Source organism: Haemaphysalis longicornis, unplaced genomic scaffold (assembly GCF_048455015.1).
Source record: "Haemaphysalis longicornis isolate Haplotype H1 unplaced genomic scaffold, Haemaphysalis longicornis Haplotype H1 scaffold_12, whole genome shotgun sequence".
Taxonomy (NCBI): domain Eukaryota; kingdom Metazoa; phylum Arthropoda; class Arachnida; order Ixodida; family Ixodidae; genus Haemaphysalis; species Haemaphysalis longicornis.
The window spans coordinates 13816327-13843380 of record NW_027526225.1 but is presented as its reverse complement, the minus strand read 5'-3'; the positions used below and the strand labels follow the sequence as shown (position 1 = coordinate 13843380).

Here is a 27054-nt window from a genome sequence, read left to right as displayed (position 1 = left end):
AAAAAAAGGAAACAGCTGGAACCGATAAATGTTGATGCTCATGGCAATGAGTCAGACAAATTGTTTCCAGTTCCGTGTACACGGTGACGTGGAAATTTTAGTTCCGTTTTACATTATCTGAATACAAAACATCAACTTAGCGGGCTAGTGTTCCGTTTAAGCAGCAATTTCGTTTAAACAATTTCTGTTCATCGAGATTCTGCTGTACAAGATTTCAGAGTGCATAAAAACTCTGATATCAGTTTAAATTAACCTGTAACCTTCCACTCGCACCTCAGCTAGCTTTGGTATGTTATTAGTTTGAGTTTTCATGAACTGGCACAATATGCTGTGCCAACTTGTATGCATCGCTGGTGTACAGTGGCCGTAGTCTTTAATTGATGCTTGTGTACTACAAACCTTTTTTTTCTGTAACACCTTCTAGTTTGTTGTTAAGTTTTGAGTTAGTAAATGAATCTAAGAGGCTAAATAAAAAATAGTGCCATCATTTACCCCCTCCTAACATATTTTAGCGTCAAATCGTACAAGGTGGTGACATTTTCTAAAAATGTTTCAAGTGAGCTCTTGTACTTCATCTTTTGCTGTTTGTTTTATTCTCTCTGTTCAACCAGAAAAAGCACATGGTCATCCAGGGCGGCAATTCAGCTAAGCAAAAAGCAAGCCGCATCCTGAAAAGCCTCCTGCCTTGCGATGTAGCTGTCGAATTCAGCTGGTTTGGTGCAAAGAGGAAGAAGAAATTCTGTGAATTGAATATCTGCAAGCTCATGTGCAGTAAGTGATTTTTGGCAATGTTTGGCTGAACATTGTTGCACAGAAGTCACCAGGAGGAGAGAAAGAACTGTTTGGTTTTTAATAGTTTACAGGGCGAGAGCTCATCAAGCTGTCCACAGCAGCTTTTTCTCTCGCCCCGTCATGTCTTGTAAAGAACATGAAGCAAACATCTATACTCATATGCAATTTGGGCTAAATGCACTCTTATTTAACAAAACTCATAAGTGAAAAACATTGTATTAGGCTATCCAGGTTCAGTTTAGCAAGATTACATTAATTAATGTTTCCTCTAGTGTCTTGTCATCAGATACTATTGTAACTAATTATGTTGCGCGGGGGGTGGGGTGGAGGGGAAAGAATGAGCGAGTTTACAGACATTGAACAGTCATCAGGTTATATAAAATTAGGTGAAAAATATGGCCCCTGCAAGAACAATTGTGTAGTAAGTTTTTTATGGTGCAAGTATTTCAACTTATTTCGAATTTGTACAAACCAATTTTATCTGTCAACTTAAAGAAGGCTTCTGTAAGTAATGGTGCTTCACAAAACGCATTGGACCTCTGAACATTCAAGGGGACCTAATTTGCCTGTGTTCAACGGTTTTGATTGTAAGGAGGTTGTCACAGAATTTGTCGCTTAGTCTATTACCAGCTTAGTAAAACACAGGTGGAGCAATTAGTGGCAACCCAGCAAGAGGGCCAAACCTGTATTGTAACATGAAAGCCCAGTTGCATGTGTCTACCTAAAATTATTCTAATTCGTGCAGCTGTCCTGACTGACAACAAGGCCGCACCAGCGACTCTGAAGGAAGTCGAGCAGGCCTCAATGTCGTGGTTTAGGCATGCTGCCGAGCGGGCTGCAGCTCCACGACGGCAACCGAACGATCCAGCACGTCCCACAAGCATGCACGACTGAGTCCGCCCTCCAGCACCAAGACAACGAAAAAATTCACCATTCGCTGCAAGTGTTCAGGAGTGTAAACAAAGACATTCAGATTTGAGACTGCTGTGTTGTGTGTAGTGATGAATGATGCAAAATAAATATTCTCCTGTACAATGGTCTACTGTGGCTCTTAAATAGAATATTGGCTGCTCTGGCATGCCTGAAAATGAATACAAGTGAATTTAGAACAAAATATTTTGTATCCCTACAAAGTTCTAAAAACCATCTAATTATGTCCCAAGAAGGTACCTCATTGGCAGTATTTCGGATGTCCTATTGACGTTTTTTGTTGTTCCACTTGGGAGGTTTTCGGGAGCTTGCTGGGCATTATTTAGGATGTCCGTGGGATGTCCCTGACCTCCCACTTAGGACATCCCAATGATGTCCTTCTGATGTTGTTGCGCTGTCTGGGGTATCAGTGAAGTTCATCACTAACCTCGCTCTTTTGAGGCCAATGCTGTGCTTCTCTGCACCAAGGGCGATTTTATGGTCAGTAATCAGTTCTACTACCTGTATTTAACACTGAGGGCCCTTCAGAACTTCGGGAAAAATCCGTTTGGCAAAAATAACATAAAAATCGTGCCACACATGAGAAATGATGGCGGTGGCATTGTCTCAAAAACAGCAGTTTTTTGCAATATTTCGGGCAGCAACGTCTGCTTAACACCTCGGATTTATCTCCGAGAGTCAGTCTGATTTTTTCTGTGACTGCACAATGGCTTCAGACAATGACAAGAGTGACAATAATCATGATGATGCACTACGTAATGCTTGTGAGTGACTATGCATAAGCAATAGAAACCTGTTACTCCATTTTTGTTTGGTGCCCACAGGCATCGAGGCAGAGCTGCCCTTCGTAGCAGCTTTTTCTTCACATTTTTTTTAAAGTTAACTCCAACCTGAAACCCATATTTTCAAATCATAATGCAAAACAAATTGTGATTAGAGAAAATTTTTAGAATTGAACATTTTTATGGAAGCAATGTGTAGGTTAAAACACAAGGTGCAAATTTGGGAATGGGGAATAGAAAAGTAATTTGGCTATATAACCAAAAGCATGTAACAATAGGAAGAGATTTCGGTGCGCCCATTGTGGTGAAGGAGAACATAAGGCTTGGAAGAGTTCGGGCGATGCAGTTGTCCCTAGTTGACAAGGTAGTGGCATTGCAGTACAACTGGTCAACGTCGTCAAGGAAGAATCATCATGAATATGAAGCTTGAGCAAGGGCTAAATCTTGACTGGTTTGATAGGCACGTGGTAGCTGGGTCAACCGCTAATGACGTGTGATATTTTCTAGGTTACCACAATGAGATCTGGCTGCTTGTACCCTATGCCACTGCCCTTCCATGGTGTCGCCTAGAAGACACATGGAAAGTTTTGCGACTGGCAGCATCAGGTGCAACACTGGGGCCTAAGGTAATTACACTGGATTTGTTGCAGCACTACCTGCCTCACCATCTCATCACAAATGTGCACGAAGTACAAGAAAAAGAAAGATGCACTGTCGTGCAGTATTGCATCAAAATTCTGTGCCAGGCATTGCAATACATGCAAATAAGGTAAGAGCACTAAAGAAACCAAACCTAATTGTGTGCCTGTGTGGATGTCCCCCTCTAAATTTCCAACATTTCAACGAAGACGAAAAAAGAAAATGCACGTTGCGAACCTGTTTGCTCTCTGCTGCTGAAGTATATACACCACCTATTGTCCCTGTCGTTAAAACTGGTTACAATAAAATGTGGTGCAGGAGCAGTCTCGCTTCCTTGCTGGTTTACAAGTTCCCCTATCCCTCTGTAGATATCCACAAATTTAATGAGTTGGTTGGTTCTATCATACTGAACGCAAGGAGACAGAAGTACATCCTTGGCGAAAACAACCTGCCAAATTCTATCCTCTATTGCTAAAAATATTTCCTATCAGCACAATACATGTATGGATTTAGCAAGCTGACACGAAAACCACAAAATTTTGATCCATCTCTCCCATTCCAAAGATTTTTCTATTTAATCTTACCTAATTGTGGCTTTAAAATGTTCAGATGTTCATGATGTTTTGCAAAGATTTCCGGCACTCATTTCGTCTCTCTAAAAGACATATGGTAAATTAACAACACCCATAGAATGTAAACTCAATACGTATCACTGCTTTTCCTCTCCACAGTATCTCGCACGCGCCTGCTGTAGTCACATAAGGTATCAAGCGATCTATTTCTATAAATATGCATATTTCAATGAGTAGCTCTTAACCGCTGAACATGATGCTTCTCCGAGAACTGCTCATCGGTCACATACATATGACAAAGCGCAGAAAAACCACAGGAATAGAGCTTTTCCCGGTGGAGCAAGCTTGCTCTGACAAGTCAAAGTAGTATCTGCACACTGATGAGTCCCACGCTGTCCGTCGAGCGGTACATGTGTACGCCGAAGCCACTGACCAAAGAGCCGGTGAGCACGGACGCTGCTTGCCGGCCCAGCGAGCCCGCCTCGGCGCGCCGGGCCAACCTTGACCGGGCGGCGGCTCGCCGTCGTTTGGCATTGCGGATGTAAACAAACGTTTTGTTACCGACTACGTCAGGTGACTCTATTCGGTTTTCCTGATTAGCTATTTGTGATTAACTATTGGGTTTTGCGATGGCGTCGCGTGACGAGGAACGAGCGATCGGCTCCGCCGTCGCAAAGCGACGTGAGCGAAGGCCGCTTCATCGCTTTGCTCACTGGGATACATTAACACAACGGCTTATATAACCACTTGCGAGCGTCCGATGTTGAGCTGGCTAGTGCGTCATAAGAAACTCATTTTCTTTCGCGCTGGCCGCGTGCTGAGAGTTCTGTACAGGAGCCGTTCAAGCGCCGGACCGGCCGGACGGCACGGGAGCATACGCTTGCAGCGCCTTCGGACGGCACTGCAAGGCTCAATCAAGCCTGCCCATCAAATGGCACGCCCTCCGTCATCCCCCTGCTGTGCAACGCCAACGTGCGTCCCGGCTTCGTCATAAAGACGCGCCAAGGAGGCAGCAGGGCTCCTCACGGACCAAGGTCCGCCGCCACATGGCGAGAGGCCAGGGTACCGAGGCCAAGCACTAAGAACGTGCGGACTCAGAATCACCCCTAGGGTGCACCGAGGGAGCAGCTACTGTTCCCCACGGGTCAGGACCCGCCGTCACGCGCCCTCATGGGCCAGTGCCCCAGCAAGGCCTTCGTCTGATGCCACAGCCTGCAGCCGGCGTCCCCCGACTCACGCACATTCTCCCGTTCTGTTGGCAGTGGCGGGCAGGTGAAACCTCCCTTCAGTAGGAAGACCCACTGTGTCCGGGGAACCCAGCAGGCGCACCCGTCGACTATGCAGGCGCCATGAGGCTATGCCTTTATATGGCGCCCTCAATCGGTGCGTGGCATGTTCGAGCTAATGTGCCCGACCGTGTCCTTGGGCATGTCAAGAGCCCGCTCATCGCGAAGGAGCAAGAGGTAGCGATCCGGAGACATTTCCACTCCCAGTAATGCCATCAGGCGATTTCGAAATGAGGTGCCAGCGCATGTTAGCATGTAATGATCAATGGTCATGTAGGTAGACCCACAAAAGTACGTGGGGGACGTACGGGAGCAACGAAAGGCCGCATGAATAAAAAGTGAACCTTCCGTGCCCTGTAATTACGAAAACGATTCTTTAAAGGGGAGGAAAATTCGGCGGTAAAGATCTAACATCAGGTATCCACCTAAAAAGAAAAACATCCCCTCGCGAGGGGCACGATCAAATGCAGAGCATTTCTGCGGGGGGGGGGGGGGGCGCGCCTGCAAGTCGTATGGATTACGTATTGGTTGTTGTTGTAATTGTTGTCTTCCAGTGTAGACATTGTCGATGAAGTCGATGGTGAAACGTGCCGTGAACCCCCTGCCGCGGCTATGACGCAACGTGGAGCGGCTATGACGCAACACAATCCAACACAATCCACTTTAATCCAATCCAAATCCAAGCCAATCCAATCGAATCCAATCCAATGCCCCTCGCGAGAGAGTGTTATAGCGCCGAAATCGCCACCACGCGAACGCGTGATGCTGACGTCACGATCACGCCACAGATGTTAGCGACCGCAGCGCGCGTGAACGACATATGTGGTTTAAGCGCGAACAGACCGCGGCGAGAGAGCGCGATGCGAGCGCCCCACCTGTTCTTGCGCGCGAACCTAACGCGGCGAGAGAGGGTGTTGCGCACGTCCCCACCTGTTGTGCGCCCGAACCGAACGCGGCGAGAGAGGGCGTTGCGAGCGGAGAGAAGGCGAGCAGGACGCGGGGGAGAGGGCGCACCTCTGGCCGACGGTTGAATGAGTCAAGGATATAAGGCACGTTCGTAACCTTCCGTTCTGTGTCGGCTTTGTGGCTCAGTTGGTAGAGTACCGTGCACCTTGCGTTCCGCCCGCAGAGTCGTAGGATCGAAACCTGGCGCCGGCAAGTATTTATATAGTGTAGGGGGAGCGATGCGGACGCGGACTGCGGACGCCAACGCGGGTGACATCGTGAGTTACTGAAATGCTCTGCATTTAAAAGCTCAGTCCCGCTGTTATTAGTGGCCCAGTCTTCTCCCCACCTTCCCCGGAGCTCCGCCCTTAGTGCTGAGCGCACCACGCATGCCGAAAGGGCAGCCACCCTCGGCTCGCCCACTGAGCACGCGCGTACCGCCAGGTGACCCACCACCTCGTTTCCCGGAACACCAATGTGTCCTTTGACATAATAAAGAAAGAACCGCAACCGAGTCGAAAGTAGGGCGTATACGGACCGGACATCTTCAATTGCATTGCTACGAATGCGTAGTGATTCTAAAGCCATCAGCAATGACAGAAAGTCCGTGTACAGGTGTACAGGCCGCGCCATGTAGTACCCGACGAGATAAACCAAAGAGATAAACCAAGCGCAACAAGTTCGGCAGCGAACGCACTACCGGCCGACGACACCTTAAATCTTTTTGCCCCCAAGCCTGCCCCCGCCGATAAACTCCAGAATGCTCCATAAGTGTACACGAGCAGGCCTGGCCTCCGCGCGAGTTGCATCGCTTCTCGAGGGGACACCCGGGTAAATGGACATACCACCCTGTCCGCTGGGTGTAAACGCCAAGGGTCGACGGGTGCTGGTTCTTTAATCTGGCCATGTGAAACGTTTTTGCGCAAGTAAAACGCTAAAAAATGCAACCGGCAAGTCGTAAGCGTCTCGCATATTGGCGGGGTGCCTGTCAACGCATTGAGGGCCTCGGTCCTGATGGTTTGGATCGCTCCCGTCAATGCAAGCAGCGGGAGACGTTGAACTGATTTTACTTATTTTGAAGATAGGTGGCAGGGAAGGGCGACCACCACGCAGGTGAGGCGTAAATGATCACCGGCTCCACGAGCTGAGTGTAGAGTTGTCGAAGACTAGTAGGAGGGAGTTTATAGTGCATATTTATGAATTTGGTTAATTTAGGAACTATGACTTCAATTTTGGCTTTCAGGTAATTTAAATTTGATTGATTGTTTGGTTTTAACGCGCCGACGCAACGCAGGCGATGAGGCGCGCCGTAGTGGAGGGCTCCGGATTAATTTTGACCACCTGGGGATCTTTATCGTGCGCCGAAATCTCGTACACACGGGCGTTTTTGCTTTTCGCTTCCATCAGAAAAGCGGCCGCCGCGGCCGGGAATCGAACCCGCAACCTCGTGCTCAGCAGCGCAACGCCTTAGCCACTGAGCCACCGCGGCGGGTAGGTAATTTAAATGGGGCGCGCAAGTAAACCATGGGTCTAATATTACTCCAAGAATTTTCATTTCTTTTACTCGAGTAAGACTGATTCCAGCCAATCTAATCGTTGGAAGACGACGTGCCAGGATGACTCTACCATTAGGAAACAGCATGTATGAGCACTTCGTTGGATTAAGACGGACTTTCACCGAGTCGGACCACTCCGATATTCTGGCCAAGGAGAGCTCCGCCAAACTCTCCAGTTCCCTCCTCTGATGCCCCAAAACCACCAGTAAGGTATCGTTGGCATAAGCCTGCACGTGCACTTCGGGCGGCAACGGTGTGTCTAGTAAGCCATGTAAAACGATGTTCCACAGAAGCGGGCTCAAAGGGGAGCCCTGTTGACTGCCAATTGATTGTTCCGCTGAAACCTCCCCTTCTCTTGACCTATAGACCACTGCTCGCTTGCTTAAAAAAGAACGTAAAAGCTGGTACAGGTTGGTCGCGCAAGAGTGCTGCATGAGAAAATTTAGTACTGTTGGATGCCAAACCAAATCAAACGCACCCTGAAAATCCAGTGAGATCAGAACGGAATGAAGGGAATTTTGACGGCGTGGTTGCAAAAATTTTTTAAAGTGAAACAGAGCCATTGTCGTATTTTTGTGGTGAGTAAAGCCGAATTATGATGAATGAAGCAGCTTTTGTTTGGCCATAAAAAATAAATACGTGAGAAGAGGAGTCTTTCAAGCAGTTTTCCAAATACTGATGACATACATATCGGGCGGTAGGAGGTTGGAGATTCGGAGGGGGGGGGGGGGGGGGGGCGACCGGGCTTCGGTAGAAATACCACCTGTTGAGTGGCCTTTCTGCCGATCTTGCCATTGAGGGAAACCTCCCTGCAGGTCTTCATGCTATGACACGCCTCGCACAGGTGGAGAAGTCTGGAATCAACGCCTGGAGTCTGATATGTCATGGCTATCGTTTGAGTTTGGACCCTGACGTCGAGAAGGATGACGTCTGCCCATGCTGCGAAGGGCTGATTCGGGTCAGTTTTTGAAGGTTTTCCGGACTGCATCCCATTTTGTGATCCGCTCCGGGCCTATGCATGCCCAGTAGTTTTTGCTCCAGATGAGAAGACGGACAATGTCATGATCTGAACTAGGATTCGGGAACAAGGTGCGCAACTTATACGAGCAAATATGCGCATCGCGACGTCACACACAAAAAAAGGACAGCAATGCCCATGTAGCATAGCAGCCTATGCGGGTGCAAGAACGAATATAAAGAAATGGTCATCACCTGCCACGCATGCAAGCTAAAAACATGAATAACTATAGGCATCAGGGCCTTGCCAGTTGAGTCTCAGACATAAGACCCAGCCAATCAGAACGTTTACTCTCCCTGACTTAGAGGGGAAAATGCTGGAATTTCTTCCCGTATTCCCCGACAACTGGCAGTTCTCTTAATTAGAGGACACCCAGCTTGTAGATTGACGTATTCATGGAAGATTGTGGCCATTACTACACCAGGGTGGCCAATCTTGCTCTGGTGAGGAAGTGCATTACCGGCAATGACCACCGGGGTCAGGCCGCACCCCACGCCTCATTCTGCACTTCCATCAACACGCAGATCCTCTCTTCTTTCTTTTTTTTTAATCCAGTGGGAATTGTCCGGTACCGGGATTCAAACCAGGGTCCTTTTGCACACGAGGTGGATGCTCTACCTCTACGCCACCGCTGCACCCCCTAATCAGGGATAATCCGAAGCAAAAGAATGGGGTGGAGTACATTCAGCAGGCGTTCTCAGATAATGAATGGCAGCCTAACATTGTCCCTGAAGAAGAAAGTGTATGACAGCTGCACCTTACCGGTACTCACCTACGGGCAGAAATTTGGAGGCTCACTAAGAGGGTTCAACTTAAATTGAGAACAACTCAGTGGGCAATGGAGGATAGGTGTAACATTAAGGGACAACGAGAGCGGAGTGGGTCAGGGAACAAACGCGGGTTAAGGACATACTAGTAGAAATCAAGAACAAGAAATGGACGTGGGCAGGGCATGTAGTGCGAAGGCAAGATAACCACTGGTCAGTAATGGTAACAGAGTGGATCCCTACAGAAAGCAAGCATGGCAGGGGGCGGCAGAAAATTAGATGGGCAGATGAGATCAACAAGTTTGCAGGGATAAGTTGGTCGCAGTTCGCACAGGACCGGGATAATTGGAGATTAATAGGAGAGGCGTTTGCCCTGCAGTGGGCACAGAAAGGCTGGTGATGATGATGATGATGCTTGTAGATTAACCGTAACAAACTTGCTTACACAGAGTCTCGGGGATATTCCCCTTCCAGTCAGTGGCAACTCTTTCTTTCGAAGTTAAGCCGCAAGACAGCGGCCGCATTCCCCACGAGGCACGTTGAAAAAAAAAATCGACAATTGGGCAACCATATTTATTTATTTACTGTATTTATCGACAACTGTATGTGCAGTTTGGAGTAAAAAAATCGCCATATATATATATATATATATATATATATATATATATATATATATATATATATATATATATATATATATATATATATATATATATATAACACGGATGTATCGAACACGCATATATCGAATTATTGTCTATATCGAACAGTCTGAACATCCCCTTGGAAAACCATGCAAAAGCATAGCGCTGTTGTTCGAGTGTATCGAGCTCCCGATCACGGGCACGTTCGATATATCGAACGCTGCGCCGCAAGTTACCGCTTGTCACGACTTTGAAGACCTCTGTGATGTGTGCAGCTTTCAGATAACCTTTAGATGGGCATATTTTATATTTCGAATTATCGATATATCGAACTTTTTGGCGATCCCCTTGGAGTTCGATATATGCGTGTTCGACTGTATATATTATATATATAAATATATATATATTTATGTATATTTTTATATATATATATATTTATATATATTAAATATAGACATACATACAGAAATAAGGGTTGGCAGTCAAGAAAACCTCGGAAAGCAAAGGGGAGAATGCGGTAGGTCATAGAACCAGATGAAGAATTTTTTAGAGAGAAAGAAAGTGGTGAAAAAATGCCCGACGGGTGGCATCCGAATAGCTTAACATAAAACATAAATACCCGAGAAAGTGGTGGGGAAACAGCCCCGCCGGTAGCGTAGTCGGCGTAGTGGTCATCACACCAGATGCGTATTCTGGAGGTCGTGGGTTCGGATCCCACCCGGCGGGCATTTTTTCACCACTTTCTTTCTCTCTGAGAAATTTTTTTATCTCTTTCAATGACCTACCACATCTTCCCCTTTCCTTTCAGAGGTTTTCTTGACTGCCAACTCTTATTTCTGTCTTATTTTCAACGAGCCCCTCATTTTCCATTCTGATTCGCTACATGCCTAGCGAGGGCCTCTGTTCTGGCAGTCTTGGTGCCATAGGGAGCTTAAAGGGACACTGAAGTGAATTTGTCAAGCTCCCGTTTTTGCTTGGACTGCGTAGACTGGCTCAAATTAGCAGACTTTTCATCGTTTATCCGGTTGACAAATCGGTAATTATTTTACAAAGCGCGAAAGAAGAAAAACTACCATGCGCGGTTTGCGGCGGCCGCACCAACTAAGGCTGTGGCGTTGGGAGGAGGGGGCACCGCGATTGGACGATACCCAAGGTTAGCAATCAAACAAGTTTCGGTTTCGGTTGTGTAAAACACAACCGATGGTGTTGTTGGATGGGCATTCTCAATATCTCAGTAATCATCGTACCGCGCTTCTGCCATGTTGTCGGCTTTAAAATGCATAAGATAAGCCTCCCAGGACGGCTTGGAATCGTAGAATTCACTAGCCGAGGCCTACGCAGTGCATGAACGCCCTCCGCGTCCCCGCAGACGCTCAAATGCCATGCGCTATTCCCCCATATTTGGAGCTTGCTTCACTCATGCCTGTGTCGTAAAAAGCGTGTTCGCACCAGGCCAAGGGTCTGTTGATTCTGGCCTGTGCCCACTGCCCGCAAGCAGTCGGTGCTTATGGCAACAGCACGCCAACGAGAACTCGCTAGCGCGCCAGTGCCAGCCTGCGCGTGTTCTGTGAACTAGTTCGTGGAGCAATGAACGTTGCGGCCCAAAAAAAGGTGAACTCAGTATAGAAAACATCGGCGGAAAACGAAAAAGTTAACTTATAAAAAAAAAACACGTACCCGCGGGGATCGAACCTGTGACTTGCAAAACACTTGCGAAAACATACCTATTCATCGTAAGTAGCGCTAGAGACGGGACACAGAAGAGGAGACACACACGACGGCGCTAACTCGCAACTGACTTTATTAGGCGAAAACACAAATATATACCCAAAAGAAAGAACACGTGCCCAGGTCAAACCCGAAAATGCAGTTTGATAAACACAAAGGTCACAGGATTACGATTCGAAAAAATCACACAAGATTACACTGCACATAGTCAACAACCAACCAGCGAAACATCTAAGTTAATGCATTTGACAAGAACAGAAATTCCTTTTCATGAAGTGCTACCGACGCGTGGCTGATACACTTATCCTCGTGTTTTCTTATATAAAAAGCTTCGATTACCTCGCGTGTCAATTGGTGCCTGTGTCGCCATAACACACTGGTGTTTTCAAAAAGTGGACAGCATTGCGCCTGGGTCTTATCTTTGTGGGTCGCGCAATGTCGAGTGATATGTGCATGAGGGTTGTTTTTGAGCGAACTCCGGTGTTCCATCAGACGAACATTAATGCATCTGCCTGATTGGCCGATATAAACGTTGTCACATGATAATGGCAATGAGTACACAATTCTTGTCTTGCACGGGACAAAAGGCGAAGCATGCTTAACATTGCAATATCTGTCAGACTTCTGACCGGAAAACCTTCTTTCCACCATGTTACACAACTTACCAAGTTTATTCGGAGCGGAAAAAAGGACTCTAACCCCGCTCCGCCCCGACATTGTCCCTGAAGAAGATGTGCAGTGTAATCTTGTGTGATTTTTTCGAATCGTAATCCTGTGACCTTTGTGTTTATCAAACTGCATTTTCGGGTTTGACCTGGGCACGTGTTCTTTCTTTTGGGTATATATTTGTGTTTTCGCCTAATAAAGTCAGTTGCGAGTTAGCGCCGTCGTGTGTGTCTCCTCTTCTGTGTCCCGTCTCTAGCGCTACTTACGATGAATCAAAACCAACTAGCCCAACTGTCAATTTTATTGAAAACATACCTAGCGCTCCAAACCACTCGACGACAGGCGACTTTTTTTCTTTCTTTTTTTTTATTTACTGCATGGAAAACTGCCCTTAATACAGCCTACAAAAGTTATGAGTCATCCAAGAAGATGCACATCACTTAAGCCGTCCGTTAAAACTCTGGCAAGCAGACGCACGCGTCCAACAGATGCAGCCATTCTGGTGGGTCACTTTGCGCCGCATAAATGCTCCGCACCAACGCAGTTTGCTCCCGAAAAATGGACTTCGTTGGGCGAGGGGGTTCCACGTGCCTGTCCGTCATGCGGCACTTCCACAAGCTATACAATCCGATCACAATAAATATATCATAGAGCACTCCAGTAACATCTCTAAAAGGCAAGAACCGAAGGGTAATGTCCATGTCCTTTTTAAGAGTTCGTTGCAACACATCCCAGAAAAACACCGCATCCCGGCACAAAACAAAACAATGATCAATGGTTTCAGGTTGATTGCATAGCGCTCCAAACCACTCGACGACAGGCGACCGCCGACGACCTTGGAAATATAAGGTATATAATGTATAACCAGTCTACACTTTTATTTATTTTTAGCATTCCAAGCAGCTTAGGTGACTATTTGTTGTTTTGCGCTCGTGCAGTAAGCATCCCCCAAGTTTCCACAATATCTCACGTCTAGGAATTGCATTTCTTAGACGGAAAAGCGTTCGCAGATGCGTAGTCGTGCTGCTGGCCGCTGTGCTTGCTCGCCCAGCGCCAAAAAGTGCTTCCCGCACCCTAGTTTTACGCTGTACGGTAGAAGTATCAGTTGATTTTATTTCCTTAGTACCTATATTGACTTCGCTAACTCTTCTCCCGCCTTCAAGATGCCTTATATTTTCCTACTGGCGTACCAGTCAGCGAAGCGTCGCATGCGCACTTGTGCAGCGCTTGTGTGAAGCGACCTTGACTTGGAGCTAGATGCAGTGTACAAACTAACCAAGTAAAGAAAGGCACATTCTTCCATTCACAAACGTGTCCTGGCTTCGTTTCAACTGAGCGAACGAACTGCGACGACCCGTCGGCGGCCGGCGGACGAAACGCTGGGCCGACTGACTCTGTCTGAAGGCCGGGGAGCCGTGCAGTAGCGCAGCCAATTGCGAGCTCGGCTCCTCAAAACGTCACACGAAAACGCCACAGAAAATGGGCGAGCGTAAAGAGAGGAGGAAAGCATTTTCGAATTAATTTTCTACTAAATAAAATCGCGTAAACACGCCCAGAGTGGTCGAAACATAGCCTGGGGACTCCAGACTACAATTTGCGCTAGTAATCCCGCAATGTTTACGTATCACTTCAGTGTCCCTTTAAGAGGGTTCAACGCTGGTCAACCACTCTCGACATGTTGTAGACACTCGAGTCACAGCCCGGAGGTTAAATAGAAGGTCCCCTTCACCCCGAGTAGTCCGAGTGGCGCTGGCTACCACCACCAAGTGCAGGAAACAAAAATACCTTAACATAAATACCCGAGAAAGTGGTGGGGAAACAGCCCCGCCGGTAGCGTAGTGGTCATCACACCAGACACGTATTCTGGAGGTCGTGGGTTCGGATCCCACCCGGCGGACATTTTTTCACCACTTTTTTTCTCTCTCAAAAAATTCATCTGTTGCTATGACCTACCGCATTCTACCCTTTGCTTTCCGGGGTTTTGTTGACAGCTAACCCTATATATATAACTATATATATATATATATATATATATATATATATATATATATATATATATATATATATATATATATATTGTAACGAAGAGTATGAGCGGACGCCTCAGAGCAAGTAGAACTAACGCAGCGCTATCCGCCTATGCGGGTATGCGGTGCATCAGGGGTAAGAAGACGAAGAAGCAGAAGAACGCTCGGCGCCTGGTCTCGCGGAACCCTGCTCTCGGCTCTTGCGTGTGCACGCCTCGACCGTGAATAAACCCCTCTCTAAGCGACTACCCAGGCGTCGGCTATCTCCTTTACAATATATATATATATATATATATATATATATATATATATATATATATATATATATATACACAAGAGAAGAAAAACTTCGAACAAGGTAAAAGCACGATTGTGGCCTACGTTTCAGCAAAGAGAACTTGCTTTCCTCAGGCCCTCAGGAAAGCAAGTTCTCTTTGCTGAAACGTAGGCCACAATCGTGCTTTTACCTTGTTCGAAGTTTTTCTTCTCTTGTGTTCTCTACCATCTTCAAAGTTCTACTACTCCTTATATATATATATATATACATATATATATAGTCGTCAAGTAGAGTCCTTAATTGCTGCAGGAATACGCACAAAGTAGAAATACGCTCTTCGGAGACTTTATTTCCAACGTTTCGACCTGAGACAGGTCTTCCTCAGGATTCCTGAGGAATCCTGAGGAATATATATATATCCAGAGAACGTGTTGCTGAGCGTGTTGGTTGAGGTCTACAAACATTCTGAGCGGCACTGCAGGCAATTAACAAGAACTTTCGCCCTGTTAAGGTTGCTTCTGCCAAAGTTAAACCATCTACCTTAAAGTTTTGCAGCAGTCTGGGGCTAACGAAGCTTGCCAGTAGAGCTTCCAAGTGTAAGAATAACTCGCTGTCTGTCTTTTTCACAGCGATGACGCACAAACCTGACATGCCGTTTCGAACGATAATAAGTGAGAAAGGTACTTGGCAGCTCCATGTTAGTCAATTTCTGCTAAAAGCCTTCAACTGCTTGACAGTCGCTGATCCTTTTCTCATGAAGAAATCTGATGATGTGGTCGATTTTTTAAGGGATAACCAGTCTATTGGATATATGTTTTCGGTAGACGTAGAAGATTTGTTTTATTCGATTCCCCACGCTGAACTTTTCGAAAGCGTAACTTCATGTATTGATGCCAGTGGCGTAATTCCCTTTCAAAATAGTATCGGCATGACGGTTGACAACTTTCTAACCTTGTTAGAGGCCTATCTTAACAGCACATTCATATCATTTGACAAGTGCCTGTATGTGCAGAAAAAGGGTATTTGTATTGGTTCATGCCTCGCCCCTATCCTGTGTAATATATTCTTAGCACAGATAGACTAGGCATTGGAGCGTGTTTTTAGTCCTCTTTTAGTGTTGAAGGTTCTTAGATATGTAGATGATTTTTTAATTGTTTTTAGCAAACAGAGTTCTGTGATGCAACCTGACTTGGTGAAATGTGTTTAGGCGCCTTGGAAAAGGCCTGATGTTTACTCATGAGTTGCCGCATGATGATGCCATCCAGTTCTTGGACATGAATATTAAAGGAGCACTGACACCAATTTTCGGTGTTAATATTATTGCACACTTCGCTTCCTTCACTCAACAGAATGCCCTGGCTGAAATATGAGCGGCCTGCAACGCGAAGAACATAGTTCAATTGGATCTCGTTTATCGCGCCGACGGAGCAGCGCGCGGAGCGGCACTCAGCAAATGGACATCAGCGTGACATCACCCCGTGAAGCCAAAAGAAGTGACGCGACAGCGCTCGTCAAAAACTCGTGACGTCACTTCACGCGCGCGGCCCCACGAGCGGCGAGCGGGCGCCCGTGACATCCGTGCAAAGCGATGAGGTCAGGCCGGGATTCTGTCATATGCACTGTCCGGGATGAAAGCGCGGGAATTTGAAACAAACAATTTTCAGGCCGTTCAATGTAATTAACTATCGCGCGCTGAAGTATTTGAAGTGCTGTTTCAGGTTCGCCAGACCATTAAGCATCGATAAAAGCAATAAAAGTGTAACATAAAATTTTCGTGTCAGTGCTCCTTTAAGGTGTTGCAGGGGCATGTGTGTTGGTCCTTTTCACCTCGGTCTCAAAAAGAACTGCTACCGTATGACTCGGCACACTCTAAGTTAGTTGAGCGGGCCATTGCCAGTCTCTGCCTAGAATCTGCCTTGAGGAAATCGTGCGCACACATGATGCAGTCGAGTTTTGAACATCAGGTGAAGCGACCTCTGTCGGCTGGCTTCCCTCTGCCGGTCGTGAATGCGGTGGCGGAAACCCTCCTTCAAAAAGTGAAGGGTAGTAAGCCAAGGACGAATGCGCAGCTAAGAAATGACAGGCGACCTGAAGTGCTTCCGTACCTTCACAAGGTGTCGCATAACATAAACAAGGTTGCGACGCGGTACGGTGTCCCTGTCATTTTTTCTGCTTCGAGTAAGCTCGGCCAACTTTGCTCTCGCATTGCTACTACTAGCAAAAAGAGAGCCTGCGAAAAACGACATGCGAAGCCGTTCGTTGACTGCGCTGTAGGGGTGGTTTACGAAATCCCCCTCACCTGTTGAAAGTCCTACATCGGCCAAACTGGGAGATGTTTGAACGACCGCCTAAGAGGGCATGCGCAAAATTTGAAGTCTAATAATGGCGCACATTTGACAGCGCATTGTGATTCCTGCACAAAGTGTCAGCCACGATTGTCCGAGACAAAGATACTGGGAAAGAGCAGATATCAGAAGGCCAGAGAATTGCTCGAGGCGCAGCGTATCAGATTGAAGGGAAGTGACTGTGTGAGTGACATGTCGGTGGTATTGTTCAACACTGAGGGGCGGTTTTTGGATAAATTCTTGCGCTGACGCTGTGGGCATCTCTATTGCGCATGTCGGCATGTGTGTATAGATGTACTTTGCGGTCGTTGCTATTAAACTGTTGGAAGTGTAGCGCCTGTCCGTGTCTTCTTTCTTGTGTGCTGTGTATTTGCGCCGCTCAGTATGTTTGTGTATGTATATATATATATATATATATATATATATATATATATATATATATATATATATATATATATATATATATATATATATATATATATATATATATATATATAGTCGTGAACAGGAATCCGCACAAAGTAAAAGTACGCTCTTCGGAGACTTTATTTCCAACGTTTCGACCTGAGACAGGTCTTCCTCAGGAATGAAAGCTTTGGGAAAAAATCGTACGGACTCGGGGTGGAGGCACTGCTCCGAAACACAAGCCACATGGGAAACAAACACACAAACGACCACACACACCATACAGAGCTTATTCTGCAAAGGCAAGCAAAAAAGACCCCCAAAAACAAACAAATCAATCAAACAAACAAAAAAAACGAAAGAAAGAGAGGGGGGGGGGGGGGGGGGGCGCGAGGCGGAACATACTGCATGAACGAGAGTGGTGGGGATGACAGGAAATGCGGCAAGTTCATGGGTGGCGAAAGGTCGAAAAACTTCCGGTGTGTCAAGAGGGGAAAACAACACAGCACATGCTGCCACGAGCAGTGAGTTTACATGCGCGTCACCGGTAACAAGGGATAACTACCGACCGTCTTCAGCGGCAAGGTCAAGAATGCAAGCGGGGCCCACTACTCCATCTGAAGCGCAGGCAGCCTCCCCGACCTTGGGGGGTCCCACAAAAGCCAATGGGGGAGCCCATTTGAGGCGTCCCCTTCCCCGCCTACGCCTCCCTTTGTACGCGGCATCGCGTCGTGTCACGCCACGTCAATGCACGACGTGTTAACTGTTAGCACTCGGCCTGTCGCCAGCACGCTCATTCTAAGAAAATATGGCCGAACGCGGCAATTTGTAAAAACATAAAACCAAGAAGAGAGAGGCGACCGTCGGTGTGTGCTGTGCCTCCGGGGCAACCAAAAAATAGAAAAGAAAAGAAAAAGAGGGAAACAATGGAAAAGAAAAGCAAAGCAAAACATGAGGGAAAGGACAGGAAGGAAGCGTGCACCCCGTGAGCGCTAGCATTGGGGATCACAATGTGAATACAAGATGCCCGAGGCATAAGCCACAACAGACACCAAAATAAAACACTTCTTACACGTTCGGTTGGAATTGGAAGCTTCAACATTCGATTTCACATTTCCCAAGGATAAAATGGGTATGACATGTGGTGACATAAACAGGCAATGGGTACAATCTGGCTATTAATGAGGCGTGTTATGCTTGCTTAAGCGCTGAGACAAGGAAATGAGAGAGAAAAAAAATCAAAAATAGCGGGGGTGGGAAGGGAAGTGTTGGTAGGGGGTTGGAAGAGGACGAGACAATTATAGTGACCGCGGATCATAGCAGTAGCTTGCTGGCGTTTCAATGCACAACTTCACGCATGGGGCAACAGGCTGCCTGCGCACCTCAGACCGTGCAATGCCTTGCGCGGGAAAGGCCGATGCACACGAAGGTCTTAATGTAAGCATAGCAACCGTACAACAAAACTACAAGGTCTCGTATGTCCCGTGGTCACAATGCCTCAATGGTCATGCAGCGTACGAATTACAGTCATAGTTCCAGGACTCTTATTAAGACTCCCTTCAGGGTAATAAATTTGTAGATTAAGTAAGACTCACATTGTTCTCGCTCCCTACAGCTAGAAAAACTGCTCTGTAGAAGCGTGACTTTAATGTCATCGAAAGAGTGATTGTGCATTGCTAGGTGTCTCGACAAGGGAAGGTTTGGGAGTGCCTTGGTGTGATAGCGGTGATTGTTAAACCGCATTCAAAAAGGTCCATCAGTCTGTCCTATGTACTGCATATTACTTTCGCCATACTCCAATAGGTACACCAAATTGGACGAGTCACAATCAAATGACCCACGCACAGAATATCGGAAGTCCGAATGTGTGCTGATTGCCACCCTCGCGGTCTGCACGTGTTTACACACCCAACATCTGTTTTTGCCACACGGTCCGAAGCCTAATTGCTGGATGTCCCTGTCTTTGGCGTGGACAAGATAGTCCCCTACGCTTTTTGTGCGCCTGTATACTACACGCGGAGGATCACTGAAAATTTTGGAAAGTCGCTCGCTCTGCTGGAGAATGTTGAAGTGCTTTTTTAAAATTTGACTCACGTTTGGCGGGCTACTAGTAAAAGTTAAGACTAAATTAGCACGGGAATTATTCCCATCATTCACGTGTGACCCCTGTACCCCTGTAGCAGTGTTATGATTTAAACGTGCCGCCCTAGATATGGCATCGTCAACAAGGGCCGGTGGGTAATGCTGTTTCACGAGGACGCCCCCTGAATTCGGCTGGCATTCAAATGAATGTCTTCATCCCTGGAGCAAATCCCTGGAGTTTTTCTTTTCTTATATATATATATATATATATATATATAGGAACAAAGTTTCCCTGGACGCTGGTAGAATATACACAAAAATTGTTTCGACCGCGGTAAAAAAAGAGGACAGATTTTAAAACGTTTCAGCCGAGGGACCGGGCTACGTCAGATACCTGATGTCAGGTATCGGACGAAGGAAGAAGGAAGGAAGAAAACTTTATTAAGAAAGGATGGTACGAAGCCGCAGGGGAAGGGGGAGGGCAGGAAGGACGCTAGTAATGTCCAGCCATCGACGCCGCACAGACAAAGCTCCAGAGTGCTGTCAAGTTGTCCTTGACACGCCAAGAGGGCCGAATCCACTCTTCGTAGGAGTGAACCCATGCCGGGCGGTGTTGGGCGCGAAGCACGGCAAGGCCCGGGCAAGACCAGACGAGGTGCGGAAGGTGAGGCTTCGTTGTGCCATGGCATGCGTAGCAGAGCACATTGGGGTCCAAGAGAGAAGGGGAGGAACTGGGAGCTGATCCGGTCTGTGGAGGTCCTGCGAGGTCTACAGAATGGGAGTTTCCCGCCGTTGTTGACGTCGGAGAACCTGCTGGCGGTATGTTGTTGCCGTGTTGGGATTCATTCCCCGAAGGGTCAAAGTGAGTGTGCCGTCCTCGCCACCGTGCGACGATGTCAGCGGTTATGGCGAAGCCAGAACGGGCCCGGTTGAGAAAAACCTGGGCGCCGCGAGATAAGCCAGGAGGCAGAGGATGCGGGTTCTGAGGTACTGATGACTGGAGGTGAAGGCGCCGGGCATGTCGGCGACGCTGGCGCTCCTCGTCAGGATCGAAGTGGGCTCCGCTGGCTATGGTCTCCCCGGGCTGACGGCGGTACGACGAAGATGCCTCGCTCGCCAGCCTGTGGGCGCCTTCATTACCGGGATGCCCCCCATGGCCAGGGATCCACCGTACTGTTACGGGCGTGTGGAAGGTGTTGTGCAGAGAGCTGCATGATCGTTTAATGCAGTGTGCTGCAGAGTGTTTCCGTGGAATTCCTATAAGGGAACGTAAGGCCTCGGCATAGTCCGTGAAAATGTGCACACGTGGTACGCGCGCTGATTGCATGCCTGCAGAACGGAACGTGCTAGGCGTAGGCCTTGTTCAATAGCGCGCAGCTCAAGGGTGGTGGTGTCCGGAATGGAGTCGACGATGTAGGCTGTAACGCCGCTACAGCTGCAAGTGCCACAGCAGCCGTGCGAGATTGCCAGGAGGCGTCCACGTACACACGTCATGTCCGCGCATCCGCAACGTCGGTGGCTGCGGTGGTCTGCACCAGTGTGGCACGTTGCGCCGCATAAGTAGCCCGAGCAGTTTTCCGGGGTGCTGGTCGCCGTTCTGTGATCAGCACATCCTCCCGTGGGCGAAGGTATCTGACGAAGGCCGGTCCCTTGGCTGAAACGTTATTACATCTGTCCTCTTTTTTTACCGTGGTCGAAACAATTATTGTGTATATATATATATATATATATATATTTATAAGGGTTGGCAATCAAGAAAACCTCAGAAAGCAAAGGGGAGGTTGTGGTGGGTCATAGAAACAGATGAAGAATTTTTTGAGTCAGAAAGAAAGTGGTGAAAAAATGCCCGCCACGTGGGAGCCGAACCCACGACCTCCAGAATACCGGTCTGGTGTGATAACCACTACGCTACTGGTGGGGCTGTTTCCCCACCACTTTCTTGGGTATTTATGTTAAGGTATTTTTTGTTTCCTGCACTTGAGGGTGGTAGCCGGATACCACCCACCAGGCAGTTTTTCACCACTTTCTTTCTGACCGGAAAAAATTCATCTGTTTCTATGACCCACCAAAACCTCCCCTTTGCTTTCCGAGGTTTTCTTGACTGCCAACCCTTATTTTCTGCCTTTTTTCTGCCTTATTTAACGAGCCCCTCAGTTCCCATTTTCTGATTAGCTATGTATGTATGTGTGTGTGTGTGTGTGTGTGTGTGTGTGTGTGTGTGTGTGTGTGTGTGTGTGTGTGTGTGTGTATATATATATATATATATATCTATATATATATATATATATATATATATATATATATATATATATATATATATATATAACAGTACAGGGCTTGGCAGCTGAATAGTACATTAAATTAGAATCACCACGAAAAACATTACTACATTTAACACGATGTTTCGGCTGGGGTCCAGCCTTTTTCAAGTGAAGTACATGGGTTGAATACGGGGTATATGGACACTATTTCAAAAAGGTACAAAAAGAAAGTACAGCAAGAAACAAGTGGAAAGTGAAGAAACGTAGAGCAGGATTGGGCGCGCAGGTAATCCGTCCCAATATACGACGCGGCGAAAAGCAAAAGCGAGGCACTCAGGAAGTGTGTTTCCTTCAGCTACCGCCCACCCACACACAGCAATGTTAAGAAAAGTAAACAAATCAGGAAGGGGTGCTGGGCATCTCACTCCAAAGGAGCGAAGACAACCTGCCGCAAAAGGCGGAAGCGCGGAATCGACAATTAGTCCTACAGGCACTGGGGAATGCAAAACACCAACTATGTGTCAGGCAGAAGGTGACGTTACAGTTCAAGAGCCCAGGAGAGCGGATTAGCGAGGGGACGCATCCTCAAAGGAAAATGCCGCCGCTTCCCGAGGAGACAAGATACTAATAGCCACAAATGGCTTGTCCACAGCCCGGGTTCCGGGCACAAAGCGAACCATGACGACCCCTCGTAGGGCACCGACGCCGAGGGAGGGGTGCGGGAGCCACCCAAGAAGCGAAGAGCACAGGTTGTTCGAGTGCCTCGAGAAAGGACATACAAGGCAGGAAATAAACAAAGAAACAGCGCACAGAAAAAAGCAGTTGAACGAGCCCCCGGCTCATGACATGAAATGGATAGATATAATGAATGTGTAGCTTACATTTCATATTGGTGCAAGTACCAAGGGCTTGCACATTATGGAAAAAACAAAACAAAAATGTGACGTACGTACAAGAACAAATTTCCAGTGATCTAGGAAACAAATGACACTTCGTATCCAGTCATCATGGCAGCATGAATTCGCACACAGCATTCTTTAAACAAACTGACAAACAAAAGAACAAACAAAGAATACGCACATACAAATCGCAGGACATGGGGAACCATATCAGTGAACAAAAATAGCTTACAAAGCGACATTGCGGGCATAAAAGCAATGAAGCATACGGAAAAAATAACCTATTGACAACGCTAAACCGAATAGTGCTTGGGAAGTGTAATGATGTGATACAATAAGATTTCGTGCATAAGAAGCATTAAAGCATACAGAAAAGTACGTAACCTGTTGACAACGATGAACCATCCTGCGCTTGAGAAGTGGTAAGATGCGATACGTGCCACTACAGGGTCTAGGCTTGAAGGCACGACAGCCTTCCCGGACACTCATTGATACCCCTTGTGAGAGTATTGTATTTGTGGATCAGATATGATTCGCAGGCTTCCCTGTCGTACTGGGTTTTAAATCCTGATTGGAGCACCGTGGTCGTAAATTGGTCGAATGGGTGTTTCAAAGAGTTGATGAGTTTTGAAAGGGGGAGATAAGGTTTTGTTTTTGCATCGGATCTGTGATTATTGATGCGAGTTCCAAAACAATTTTCAGACTGTCCAATATATTGCGCACCAAAGCACCACATTCTAGGAGGTAACTATATTTGCAGTGTCACAATTAAAGTTGCCCCTGATCTGCATGGAAAAGTCAGATTCCCTGCTCTGAGCACTTGTTGTTGGCGTCATCATCAGACACAATTTGCACCAGGGTTTTCCACATGGTGTGGAACCTGTGAAACTCAATTCTTTTGATCGAGATGATGTTACAATGTCTCTGATGTTTCTTGCTCGGCGATACACCACGCGTGGTGGGTCTGGGATGACGTGCTTCATTCTTTCACTCTGGAGCAAGATGTTGTGGTGTCTTTTTAAAATTTTATTGACGTTTGGACCGGATGCCGAATATGTCAGAATCAAATTGGTTTGTGACCTCGAAGTGGAGGTTTTATTGCCACTAATAAGTCTAGATTGCTCCTGTTCTGATGCCTTCCTGATTGAATCTTCAATGATTGGTACTGGGTATTTTTGTCGTGCGAGGTCAATGCGGAGCTGATCACAATTCGAAGCGAAGTCATTTTGGTTAGAGAAAATTCTGCGGAAGCGTAGGGCTTGGCTGTATGGAATGGCTGTTTTGCAGCGTCTCACATGGCTGCTGTGAAAGTTCAAGTATTGGTGTTGGTCGGTGGGTTTTCTGTACACCGAAGTAACCAGTCTGTGTCCGTTAGTTGTTATCTGCACATCAAGAAAATTTATTGTAGTTGATTACTCACATGAGAATGAGATATCACTGTGAGCATTGTTAAAGTTGGATATGAATTTATTCAGTGTTTCCTCACCATGAGACCAAACCAAGAAAATGTCGTCGATGTACCGCTTGTAAAACAGTGGTTTTAAAGGGAAGTTCTCCAGGAACTGTGTCTCGAGGGTTCCCATGAATATGTTGGCATAATTTGGGCCTATTTTTGTCCCCATAGATGTGCCACCTACTTGAACCTAGTGCTGGTTATTGAATTCAAAATTGTTTAATTCAAGTACTAAAGCTGACAGTTTGGCCAAGGTGTTGCTGTCAAGAGGTTTGTCCCCTTCTGAATTTTCGTCGGCTCTTTTGACGTATTCGATTCCACCAGCGTGAGGTATGTTTGTATACAAAGAGGCGGCTACATCTAATGTTACAAGGAAGGAGTTGTCCGGTATCGTGAGGCATTTTATTTCACTTAGAAAATAAGTAGTATCCTTTATGTACGAATTAAATGTGGGCGGGATTTCTCTTATAATGTTGTCGACATAGCTAGAAATGTTCTCGGTCACGGTTCCTATGCCATAGACTATGGGCCTGCCCGGATTGTTCAATTTGTGAATTTTGGGAAGGAGGTAGAAACGGCCTGGAGTGCAGTGCAATGGAATAAGAGCTCGCGCAGATTTTTTGTCTATGAGTTTTTCATCCCTAAAATCAATTACGGTACTGCGGACTCGTTCTTCGTATTCTAATGTCGGATCGGCCGCAAGGGGCTGGTAGAAAGACATGTCACCTAATTGCCTCTGCGCTTCAGTGCTATAATACATTTGGTTCGTAACAACAATGGCTCCTCCTTTATAAGCGGGCTTTATGATTATGTCAGAGCGGGTGCTAAGGATTTCCAGTGCCCTCTGTTCCTTTTCTGTGAGATTCGGTCGGTAGGAGTTGCGCTTTCTATATTCCGCTATGACGTCTTTTTGAACCGCTTTGATGTACCGTAAAATACCGATCAAGCGCCCCCACACCCATGCAAGCGCCCCCCAAGCATTTTCCCGGAATTTAGAATTTTTGTACACGACCAAGCAAGCGCCCCCTCCTACTTCCCGCTATTCCGAAAGCGTTTTTTTTTTCCAGGCTTTTGGATGCCGAATCCTATCCAATCCAAGTCGTTGTTGCTACGAGAACGCATTACCAGTCATCGCCGCCATTTTTTTCGGGAGCGGTGGTCTTTGTTCACTATGCATTCGTGCACGGTAAAAAGGAAGCTCGAAGTAGTGGACTAACATCGGAAAAATGACAGAAACGTGCACCTCACTTCTCGCATGTTCAAATAGGATGGTAAAAGGATACGTGAGTGGGATAAGAACTACGAAGTTTTGCTGCAACAAAACTTTGTTGTCCCCGAGGACCCAGACGAGCTGCAGACCGAGGGCCTGAACCTTATTTTGGGATCAAATTCTGAAGAATCATTTTGCGGATTTAACAGTGATTGAAGTGAATGTGAAACTTTACGTTTTTATCATTGCCTAGAAGTGTCATGACTCATAAATAAACATTTTTCATAATGAAGGCTACAGTGCCTTTCTCGCGATCGCTGCCATTTTGTGCCGCCATCTTGAGTTTGGGGCCCGATCCGAATAAGGGCCCCCTCCCTATCTCTAAGCCAATTATCTACAAGTTTTGGGGGGCGCTTGCTCGGTATTTTATGGTATATATCCATATACTTGTCACGTTGTGGTGGTGGCATCCAACGGCTAACCGATGGAAGCCTCAGTCCTGTGTTATCATCTTTGGGGTCATCATGATAGTACTCTTCTAATCAGAGTGAGCGTGAGAAATTTTCAAGATCCTTGTTCAGTTGCAGCTCATTTAATTTTCCACTGGAGGGACAAAAGGATAGACCCTTAGACAATGTGCGCAATTCATCCTCTGGAAGAGTAACGGTGGACAGGTTTACTACATTATCAGGAGTGTCGGGCTCGAGTACATCATTATTGGAAGATAATGTGCTAGGTTCGGATAGGGATAAATCAACACCGTCGCGGAACATCTTTTTTGCCTTAAGAGCGGAAAAATGGCTTGTTTTGTCCCGTTTGAACATTTCTAGAGCAGTTTTGTCTTCCGTAGTCAAATGAATTTTTTTAAGTGGAGAGGTTTCTTCGTTGTTTAGAGCATCGAGGCAACACTGATCATGTTCTATTACAATTCTCAAAAGATCCATCGACGCCTTATGCAGTATGGTGTGCCAGTTTGCCTCGTGAGTAGGCGAGAGGGCAGAAGTAGCGGGTTTGAGGTTAACTATCAAGCCTTTTGGGCCAATGCCTGAATTCCTGAATACAATTAAAATGCTAATATGATGTTCATATCGAATTCCTTTTTCTACAACTTTTCTTAGCTTTAAAAATTTTCTGGACAATGGACGGCCACCGGGTTCACCTGGGGGCTCTTCAGGAAGTAAATCTCGGCGTGATCCCCGGACGACATCGGAAAATCGGGGCCTGGTTGAGGGGGCCTCGGCGGCTAGAGCAGCGGCTGTCGGTGGAGGTGGAGGTGGGGCCTGTCCTTGCACTTGTTGGGATGGGGCACTGGCAGCGTGTTGTAGCCATGGCGACTGCCTCCGTGCAAGTTCCTCAGCAAGGTCCGGTGAAGGTGGCTGGCCATGATGGCGACGCCGTCAAAGTTGGCGTGCATGCCATCCGCAGCAAATACACGGGCCGAGGGCAGCCACTCCAGGCCATGGTCGAGGTAGAAGAGGCCCCTGGGGCAGACACAATGCCAGCGAACCAGGTCATTACACCTGCAGGCTTCTGAGTTGAAGCGGTGCACGGCGTATACTTTGTTTGTTCTCTCGTTTCTCAGTTTGTTTAAGGATGCTGTGTGCGAATTCATACTGCCATTAATTACTGGCTACGAAGTATCATTTGTTTCCTAGATCACTGGAAATTTGTTCTCGTACGTGCGTCACATTTTTGTTTTCTTTTTTCCATAATGTGCAAGCCCTTGGTACTTGCACGAATATGAAATGTAAGCTACAAATTCGTTCTATC

At 46.8% G+C, this 27054-nt stretch overlaps 1 protein-coding gene and 1 non-coding gene across 4 annotated transcripts in view; one reads left to right on the top strand and one right to left on the bottom strand.

The window, feature by feature from the left end:
• Positions 1-14149: 14149 nt before the first annotated feature.
• Positions 14150-14222, top strand: Trnat-cgu (transfer RNA threonine (anticodon CGU)). The gene has a single exon. It is a non-coding gene; the product is annotated as a tRNA-Thr (tRNA).
• A 7546-nt stretch (positions 14223-21768) lies between these two features.
• Positions 21769-27054, bottom strand: part of LOC144162425 (MYG1 exonuclease-like) — a 59994-nt gene continuing 54708 nt past the window's right edge. For 2 of the 3 annotated variants that reach the window (XM_077692945.1, XM_077692946.1), the window contains one exon: positions 21769-26765. In XM_077692945.1, coding sequence (XP_077549071.1) covers positions 26638-26765 — 128 coding nt within the window. In that variant the 3' untranslated portion in view covers positions 21769-26637. The remainder of the gene's footprint in view (positions 26766-27054) is intronic. The other variant, XM_077692947.1, reaches the window with a different exon arrangement.